We start from the raw sequence: 10,218 nt of genomic DNA on the forward strand, positions 1-10,218 counted from the left end.
TTACCCAACATGAGCATCACAAACAAACTCATAAAGCCTAACTTAACATGGGTTACAGTATACAGTATATTAAATATGGCCAAGATCAATTCTGTGAAGTCTGGAGATATTTGAAGAGAGACAGTATAGAAATTATTTTAAGTCTATGAAGTAACTATGACACCAGTTCAGAGTCACACAAAGCTTGTACAGCTTAAATGACATAACTTCATAAACAAAGACTGTAGTCCCACCCATCCATGCACACAAACACACACACCCATCACTGCAACGAACAGACAATATGCACGCCATTACAGGTAAGAAAGTGCTTTTTAGGGATTTTTTATTATTTTATAGTTTTGTTTTTCACCCATTTTTTTTGTGTGGACATTTCTCCTTTTTGTGGACATTGACAAGTCTAAATTGAAAGTTCTCTTGCCCTGTGACTTTCCTGTGCTGATATTTAAAGAGTACTTTGTGTCTGAAAGTGAAGGTTTTAACCAAGCAGAGAAAGTGCAGCTTTCAATTTATGAGTAAAACTCAAAACAAAAATGCTCTGTTTTTCTTATTTTCTAAAAGTCTAAAGGCTTATTTGTTTTCCACAATGAAACATTGTGCTAAAATAAAAATATAAACTGTAGAGTATTTTACTGCATCACTATAAAATATTAAACAGCACTTTCCAAAAACATCAATTTATAGAAAATATTCTGGGCAGATTAGAATAATGCTTGGAGAAATTGTATTGATTTCTCTTGTGCTCTTGTGCACTGAAAATGACACAAGTATGTGTGAGCCCTACAGAATTCATACTCAAAGCTGATCTGACTGTTGGATTGTAAGCCTCACTGTTTTGCAATGACCAGGCAAAAACAACAAGAGTTTGGCCAAGGAAAGAAAAAGCAATAGTTGTAAATAAGAATTTGATGTAATTGGATATTTCCAGTACTCAATTAGCCTTGGGAAAAAATATAATTGAGTTGTGCTTGCAAATACCACCTTTAAACCAACTGCTGTGTGTATGGCTGTACAGAAGTATTTGTGTTTGTTTCATTCTATGGTATTCTTCTCTTTAGTTTTGGCGGCAGTGATCCTCCTGGCTTCTGTGGGTAAGTTAAGCCTTAATTTGAAGTAACACCAGAAGGATTAAGATTCGACAGAGAAACAAAAGGAAAACCAGAGTTTATAACAAAAAAACTCCCACCAGGTTTCTTCAGGGTTTGGAGCAGAATACCTTGGGCAGCACACATCCTCTTGAATTAAGTAAACCTCCTCAGGGAGTGTTAAATAAGTGTCCCGGTTTCATAAAGTATTTTTCTTAACTTGAAACCTCTCCAAATGATCAATTGGGGAATGCTGCAAAACAAGGTGGATTGCAGGAAACTTCATCTGTACCAAGAAAACAAGTCAAACGTAATGTGTATTATTAGAGTAAGGGTGGGGCACTATTGCTGGGTTACACACTGAGGTATTTCTAATGAAGCTAAGTTGCTCTATCTATCCATCCTGAAAGAAGGGGAGCATTTATAACTGAGTTCCCACAAAGAATTACTTTTGACTGGTGTACAGCACACAGATTCCCTCATAAAACTGATCTGTCATTGAGAATTCACTTGACTTCCGTACCATTTGATATCACTATTCATCCTTTTGTGTATGCACACACACACCTACAGTACATCTACTCACACAGATAGACACACACATATATCTACGCCACCAGTATACACCGACACACCTACACAAAAACAGACATACAGTACAGACCTATAGTATACACATCCACACACACCTACACACCTACCCTTATAAAAACACACACACCTGCACCTACAGTATACAAACTGTACACAGAGACATTCACACCTACAGTACACATACATACAAAGATGCACACAGATACACACATCTACACCTACACATACACTTACACACATTCACACCTACAAAAACACAGACACACCCACACCTACACACACACAGAGACACACAAACCTACATACAAAGATACCTACACCTACAGTACACACACCCACACAAACACAGACACACCTACACACACTAACACCTACACATGCACATGCACACACACAAAGGTGACCCTGTGATGGGATGCTGACCCATGGTTTGGTGCTGCCTTCTGCCCTGTGCTTTCAGGATAGACTCTTGGGTGGCACAATCAAGCAGATTTCTGACGATGGATAGATAAAATAATAATAATAATAATTGCTTACACTTATATGGCGCTTTTCTGGACACTCCACTCAAAGCGCTTTACAGGTAATGGGGACTCCTCTGGGGAGGAGAGCAGAGTAATTAAGCCAATTCATAGATGGGGATTATTAGGAGACCATGATTGGTAAGGGCCAATGGGGAATTTGGCCAGGACGCAGGGTTACACCCCTACTCTTTTCGAGAAACGCCCTGGGAATGACCACAGAGAGTCAGGACCTCGGTTTTAAGTCTCATCCGAAGGACGGTGCCTGTTTACAGTATAGTGTCCCCGTCACTATACTGGGGCATTAGGACCCACATGGACCGCAGGGTGAGCGCCCCCTGCTGGCCCCACTAACACCTCTTCCAGCAGCAACCTTAGTTTTCCCCAGGAGGTCTCCCATCCAGGTACTGACCAGGCTCACACCTGCTTAGTTTCAGTGGGTTGCCAGTTGTGAGTTGCAAGGTGATATGGCTGCTAAAAGATGCATGTCTGTAAATGTCCAATTAATATTGCTGTGAAACACTGTAATTTCATTTCTTAATGAAATGGACTACATCATGAAAAAAATACCAGTCAAATTAAAATAATGACTTACACCTACATGGGTTTCCCCACTGATAGCTGATGTGTGGTGAGCGTTCTGGTACACTTTGGCTGTCGTCGCATCATCCAGGTTGATGCTACACATTAGTGGTGGTGGAGGGGAGTCCCCGTTACCTGTAAAGTGCTTTGAGTGGAGTGTCCAGAAAAGCGCTATCTAAGAGAAAAGGAGTCCTTCTTAATTAACATTATAAAATGCTAACTCCCATGGATTGTGGCTGTTCACGGTCTCTGTTTTCAGCTCTGTGTTCTCAGTACAAGCTGGTGTGCTATGTGAGCAGCTGGGCGCAGGACCGTCCTGGCGATACGCGGTTCACTCCGGACAGAGCCGACCCATTCCTGTGCACGCACATCATCTTCGCCTTCGCCGATGTTGACGAAAACTATAGCATGACAGCGCTGGGGCCTGGCAACGAGCCCCAGTACCGCTCCTTAGACGCACTCAAGGAACGGTCAGTGAAGTGCAAGATACTGTACCTTTCGACAGCTTCTTTATATTGTATGAATATAGATCCAAAGTCCCAGGTGCATTTCTGGTTAATGGTGGGCAATCATTGTACATGTCTTGCTTCTGCTATCGGATGCTGTCGAAATCCTACATTTATGAGCTCTTCCGGGGTACAGCCACTCTTCTTCAGGTCAGATCGTAGAACATTGTGTAGGGCTGAGGAATCTGTGCATCCTTGTCTGAGCCGAAGGAGGTGGCTCAGGATATGACAAAAGGTACTGTATGTCTCCTGGATTTATCTGACTTTTGGGCCCAGTAACTGTAGCTCCTTCTTCGCTTTGCTTTGACACAAAACAGTGTGTAAAGTTTGTGGCAATCACATTGAATGCAGTGACACAACACGAACACACATGCAAGCAAACAAGCAAAAGTCTTGCTCACCTGATTCTGGATTCCTGTGTCAAGTTCGGTGGAAAACAGGACGTATAGATTCTGGGACATTTAATTCCCCTAGGCTACGATCCTGTCCCTTGAAAAATGCTTTTTGATGCTTTGGTGCTGCACCTCCTCCCCTTCCATTTTTTCTTTCTCTCTGGAACACACTGTGTATCCACTGATGTTGTGTTTGTCACCGTTGTTATCTATTAGTCATGTTTCAGTAATTCCACTTACTGCCTGCTAATGTGGTAGCTCCTATCCTGTGCATTGTGTTTCTAATTTTCCTGGCAATTAAGTACTTAAGTAAGTAGACAAGTAAGTAATTAAATACAGAATTGCCTGGTCCTTTTTTTATTTTCCTTGGGTACTCTTTTTGATTCTATTCTCTGTGTATCTGTCTTTTTGATTATCTCTGGTTTCTCCTCATTTCATTGTACTTTAAATGTTTGTGTACTGTGTGTTTCTGTGGATTCTTGTGCCCGGCCTCACTGAGATTAAATATATCAAGTCTGTACATTGAAGACCCGGGACTTGCTAATGCAGTCACGTTGGCATACTGTACCTCATCACAAGTGAAGTTTTGTAGTGACTAGACACTTCTGTCCAGATTATCACACTTGGATCTCTGCAGTGATTGGTTTATTTTGCACAATAGTGCATCGTTCTACTGTATATGCATTCACCATACTCTCTGACATGAATCAAGTGATCTACACAGAAGCTTGATTCACTCCTAAAGAGGACGTGGCTCCCGTGTTGGTGTGTCCAACTGGGGCCTTGCTACATAGTATTGATGAAGCAAAGACATTGTTCAACAGTGCCATATATATTACCTTCTGTGTTATTTGTTCTTCATTTTCAGCAGGGTTGGCATTCAGCAGGTTAAATGACCTTAAATCCTGTTCCCAATCAACGTTCTCACTTGTGAGGTGATTTAGTGCTTAGTCAACAAGTCATGACCAGTCATGAATGATCAATTAATCAAAAGAAATGAGAAGCTCATGAAGATTATGAAAAGTGAAAGGACTCTGAAAGGAAGAAGAGAAAGATTCTTGCTCTTTAATGATACATTCTTATGTCCCTTTGTCACAGGAACCCAGCTCTAAAAACGCTGCTAGCTGTGGGAGGCTGGGACTCAAACAACAACTGGTAATCTTCCAACGAAGCTCCATTCTTTTGTGTTTACCATGACTGCACAATCACAATAGCTAAAGGAAGTACTAATTACTGGAAATGTATTTTTAAAACGGAGTGTTTCAGTCTCCTAGCACAGACTGAGGGCTTTCCAGTTCAGTGCTAGAGCTCTTCTCATAATGGAGTTTATCTTCCATTCTTTTTTATTCCTCGCAGCTCCCTCTTCCTTGTTTGTTATAGTACAGTAAATTAGGTGGTGGCTGCTGACCTTTCACTCATTTTATCCATGAGCTATAAACTATCAGAACTCCCAAGATCCCCTTTTTCGCAGGTTTACAAAGATGACTGGGAAACACTCTCGCCGAGCTGCATTTGTGGATTCTGTCCCAGGGTTCCTGAGATCCAATGGGTTTGATGGCCTGGATGTGGTGTGGCAGAATCCAGGTGTTTTTAGAGGAAAACACAGTGGTAAAAAACACTTCACATATTTGTTAAAGGCAAGAATTGTCACATTTTCTCAGCTTTATCTTCCTGTACAGTGTTAGTTCTGAAAGCCTTTTGCCTTCATGCTGCAGTTGGTTTTTTGAGCTTTGTTTTTTGTGTTTCAATTTGACTCGAATTATAGGGGTTTAATTATTATTAAAGGGCAGCATGGTGGCACAGTGGTTAGCATTGCTACCTCACAGTGCTGGGGCCCTGGGTTCAATTGCTGGGCGCTATCTGTGTGGAGTTTGTATGTTCATGTGGGTTTGCTCCAGGTGCTCCACTTTCCTCCCGCAGTCCATGGACGTACTGGTAGGGTAATTGGCATCTGTAAAAATTGGCCCTGGTTTGCATGTCTATGTGCACTGCTCTGGACTGGCATCCCATCCAACCCCATCTTCTCCATGGCCATGAACTGGCCATGAAAGTGATTAGACAATGAATGGCCGGAATCATTGATAATCATTAATAATGGACATTTTGAAATTACTTTAAAAGGAGTTCCAGAGGCTTTTTGATGAGAATACTCTAAGAATATTGCACTTCCAATTAAAGAGCATGGTAAAATGCTCATCTGTGTATATGGCACTGGACAATTCCATGGGCTGCAGTGCTGAGCTGCTCTGTCATACTGTACAGGAGTTGAGAGCTGCTTTTGAAGAAGAGGCACTGGTTTCTGGGGAAGACAAGCTGCTTCTCTCTGCTGCTGTCTCTGGCCTTGAGGAGTACGCCAGAGCTGCATACAACTCGCACACCTTTCCACAGTAAGAGGAAAACATGAAGAGAGGTTTTTTCCTTTAAACCGGGGTCAATTCTATCATCACTGAATCTACAACTACAGGAGAACGTATCCAGATAATGGTTAAATTGAAATGGTTGTAGCCATTTACTTTTCCGAATACAGACAGAGCAACAAATTATTTGGGCTTTGAATTTAAAAGTACTTTACATACATCACTTAATGCATTTTCAAATACTAATCTGTGTGACCCAGGTCTGAAGGAGTTCTTTTAGCCTGTCCCTTCTCAAAGACATTGTGCTTTGGGAGTTTGCCTTCATCTGATGCTTTCGTCTTTGCAGGTATGTTGACTTCATTAGCCTAATGACATATGACTTCCATGGGCCATGGCAAGGGATGACCGGCCATATCAGTCCCCTCTACAGCCGCCCTCATGACTCTGAGGACCAGTATCTCAGCATTGTATGGCCTGATTGCTTATTATGTCCACCATTCAAACAGCTGCAGACTGTTCAGTTAAAAGCTCCTCCTAGGCAGTATGCTGGCGTGTTGTTTTTCCTGGCAAACTACTGGCATTGCGATATTTTACTGAAACATCTGGATTAGCTTAATGGTTTTTATGAAAATATAGCAGGCCCATGTATGCTGTGGACCTGTAGTGTCACTGTATTTTTCAGCTCACGAAGTGTGCATCTGTTCTTGAGTGTCCTCCTTCACCATTACAGTTTGACTGTTTTCTCAGGACCATGCGGTCAAATACTGGCTGTCCCAAGGAGTGGAAGCAAGGAAGCTGATCCTGGGTTTTCCTGCTTACTCCCGTACGTTCCGCCTCACAGACAGAGGAAGGCGAGGTGTGGGTGTCCCCGCAGAGGAGGGTCAGGCTGGGAAATATACCAAAACGCCTGGATTCATGGCTGCCTATGAGGTAATAGCAATACCAACCCCCACCGTCCTACTGACTTCAAGATTTCTGAAGTCATGCAAAGACGTTTCCCATTGATTACTTTATCTGCAGGAAAAGGCTTAATTGACTTAGCATTAACATTAGGTATCCTAGCTTCTGTAACATTCAGCAAATAATGTTATTAAGTACAAACCCTTTATATGGTGGCACAGAGGTTAGCAAGTACTGCCTTGCTGTGCTGGGGCCCTGGGTTCATTTCTGGACATGGGGTGCTATCTTTGAGGAGTTTGTATGTTCTCCCTGTGCTTGAATGAGTTTCCTCTGGGTGCTCTGGTTTCCTCCCACAGTTAAAAAAATTGTGAAATGTAAACTGGCCCTGGCATGAATGTTTATGTGTTGTGTCTGTGTCTCTGCCATGTGATGGACTCTTGTACTATCAGGAGTGTATCGTGCCTTGCGCCTGTTGCTTGCTGGGACAGGCTCCAGCTCCTCTGTGACCCTGTACTGGTCTTTATTTGAAGGAGCATGGGGAGGTTCTGATTTTGTTTTTAAGTTCCTAAATTATTCATTTACGCATAAGAGAAGCTGCAACAAATCACCCAGTGAATTGATCAAAAGTAAACGTTCACGTTATTAGTAATGGGTCGAGGTTCTCCAGGATCAACGCTGGAGACCCCATTTGTGAGAACTTAGCTGAAAACCAATGCAAGTCTCAGCTATAATGCTGAAAATAAAGCATTTGCTTAATCTTAAGGGTAGCAGCTCTATTCACATGTATGTCCTTCCACAGATTTCAGCATGCTCTTTTTCCTATGCTTCAGGTGTGCCAGTTCATCATGCGTGGTGCCCTTGTGAAATGGGACAGAAAGCAGAAGGTTCCCTATGCACTAAAAGGCAACCAGTGGGTTGCGTTTGATAACGGACACAGCCTGAGGAAGAAGGTACGTGTGTGATAGTTATAAAAACACCTCAGTTTTGGATTCTTTTGCTACATAGAGCACTGAAAATAGATATTGGCTACAAAACGTAACCCTTAGATTCTAACCTGAGGCTGTGTCCTGTCCCTTTCAAGGCCTATTTCAAATCAAATACAAACTTGTAGGAATTCCCATTCAAATGAAATAATTATTAAATCGTCAATTACTTGGAGCAAATCAGGAATTTGTTCTGAAGGTTCCCCATAGTTAGGAAGATTAACTTAAATCCACCCATAACCACCCTCGAGTCCAACACAATATACTCAAATGTTCACCAGACAATTCTATTTTTTTCCTTAGATCTGCTCAAGAGCTGGTGGTGGATTACAGCTGCATAATCCCCCCTTAATTCTATAATTAATCTGCGGCTTTTAAATATGATTTAATGCAGCTTGCACAGACCTCATTTACTACTAACTTAGACTGCCATGAATAAAGGAAAATTATTCATGCACTTCTCAGCTTTGTATTGTACAGTGCATTGTTCCATAAGACTGTGTACATACTGTACTATGTGAATTTGCATGTGCTGTATAAGTAGAGCTCTGCTACTTTAAAATAAGCAGTGCACTTATAATGGAATTTTACCGTTTTTTCAATATACTCTCATACCGGTAGGATTGAATCACTAAATCATCCTTCTTCATGACCGTCTAATTCAGGCTTGCTGGGGTACAAAGCCTGTGTACCAGAAACAAATGCCTGCTCCATTTTGTGCCTGATATAGGCTGTCGATTTGAAAATGGCGGGACTCTGACCTTCAGGATTTCCTTGGTTTCTGCAGACAAAGTGGCTGAGACACCTGGGGCTCGGGGGTGCCATGGTGTGGTCTCTGGACCTAGATGACTTCACTGGCTCTTTTTGTGACTACGGCACCTTCCCTTTCATCAGGCTGCTGAAGAAATCCCTGCTGTCCAGGCATCTGCACACCCCTTGTCCTGAGCAGGAGCAGGTCAAATGAACCTGCTCCTTAGTGCCTTCTCCTGACTCAGTTCTCAACCCCCACTAACACTGGGCAATATTCTTGATTTCTCTTTCTTCCTGAATCTCCACTCCTCTCATCTTTCAGTTCATCTCGTATCTCTTCTCCATCCATTTTCTAACCACTTTTTTCCACACCCAGAGATTCCATGTGTGAAATTAAAAAACACTGACAAATGAATAAATAATTTAAATTATGCATAGATGGTTTTGTTTAAAACGGAAGTAACAACTGTTTCTTTTAAAGTACTAACTTAAGTAATCTTTTTTTGTGCATGTTCATCAGCAAAAGGTTCGGTTGAGCTATTCATACATAGCAAAATCAATTACCCATTAATAGAGTTTGTTTAGGAGCCAGATAAGCAACAAATTAGTTTAAAGATAAGTACTGCAGAGAACACAAGGAAGCATAAATAGTGACTGCAAGACTGTATTTCACATTCAATGAGTTTCATAAAATTCTGTTGTACAAATTAATCAAGAATGACATTATTTAAACCATTAAGATTCATGCTGTTCTGTTATGAACATATTGATTACATTTACAGATGTTATCAACATAAATGTTAGTGACAAAATATTTTGAACACACTCATTCCCGTTCATCTTGTAATATTGGAATCATAACTAATTTCCATCTAGGGCCCGACAGCTTTGTGTGCTTGGAGGTTACAGGTTGTCAGTTGTTTTAGGTGCAGGCACAACAATGCCTAATAATTTAGAGAAGAAAAGAAATTTGATCAAGAAAAATGCAAACATTAAAACCCATGTTCAATAGAGCTTGGCAACAGAGACCAAATCTGCCGTGTGTTTTTCATTCATCTTGATTTAGTAGAAGCTAAGCCAAAGCAAAATGCACTTTAGGGAAGTACAGCAATTGAATTCTCAGTATTTAAAAAAAAATCAATAAAAGAAATTGTGATAGAATGCATAGAGCTTACTGACTGAAGTCCCTTCTTTGTTGTCTGCTTTGGTAAAATGCTAAATAGGAATTTCTCAATCCTATAGAAGCCCATTCTAAACCCAAGCTTGATAAAAGCTACTCATTGCTCTTTCAGCTCATTTTTTTCCTGCTTGACCTTTTCTTTATGGAGTGAAATGATGACATCCACGTGCAATCCAAAGCATGGAGCGACAAGGAGAGTCCTCTAAGAGGGAACTTGTGTATTCTCTGAAGTCAAGGAACACAAGTGCCTGGTTCTACCAAAAAAAGAGATTCGTTCTCAAAGGATGCTTTACTTCAAGGACTTCACTTTGGAAAAAGATACTTCTGATCCATAAAGGTAAATCCTCATGGGAGCAGTAAGTGAAAAT

General features: G+C 41.3%; 1 protein-coding gene across 2 annotated transcripts; it reads left to right on the top strand.

Annotated features, from left to right (window-relative positions):
- Positions 1-250: 250 nt before the first annotated feature.
- LOC102692878 (acidic mammalian chitinase) lies at positions 251-9,098 on the top strand. 2 transcript variants are annotated; one of them, XM_015342147.2, is made up of 10 exons: positions 251-299; positions 1,059-1,091; positions 3,042-3,252; positions 4,779-4,835; positions 5,152-5,317; positions 5,943-6,067; positions 6,384-6,504; positions 6,785-6,967; positions 7,768-7,887; positions 8,708-9,098. In XM_015342147.2, the coding sequence occupies exons 1-10, from the start codon at positions 284-286 to the stop codon at positions 8,882-8,884; spliced, it is 1,209 nt and encodes a 402-aa protein (XP_015197633.2). In that variant the 5' UTR covers positions 251-283; the 3' UTR covers positions 8,885-9,098. The 2 variants fall into 2 exon arrangements, with proteins under 2 accessions (XP_015197633.2, XP_069046420.1); XM_069190319.1 differs by having other exon boundaries at positions 8,651-8,736.
- The last annotated feature ends 1,120 nt before the right edge of the window (positions 9,099-10,218 follow it).

This window comes from Lepisosteus oculatus, chromosome 5 (assembly GCF_040954835.1).
Source record: "Lepisosteus oculatus isolate fLepOcu1 chromosome 5, fLepOcu1.hap2, whole genome shotgun sequence".
In the NCBI taxonomy this organism is placed as follows: domain Eukaryota; kingdom Metazoa; phylum Chordata; class Actinopteri; order Semionotiformes; family Lepisosteidae; genus Lepisosteus; species Lepisosteus oculatus.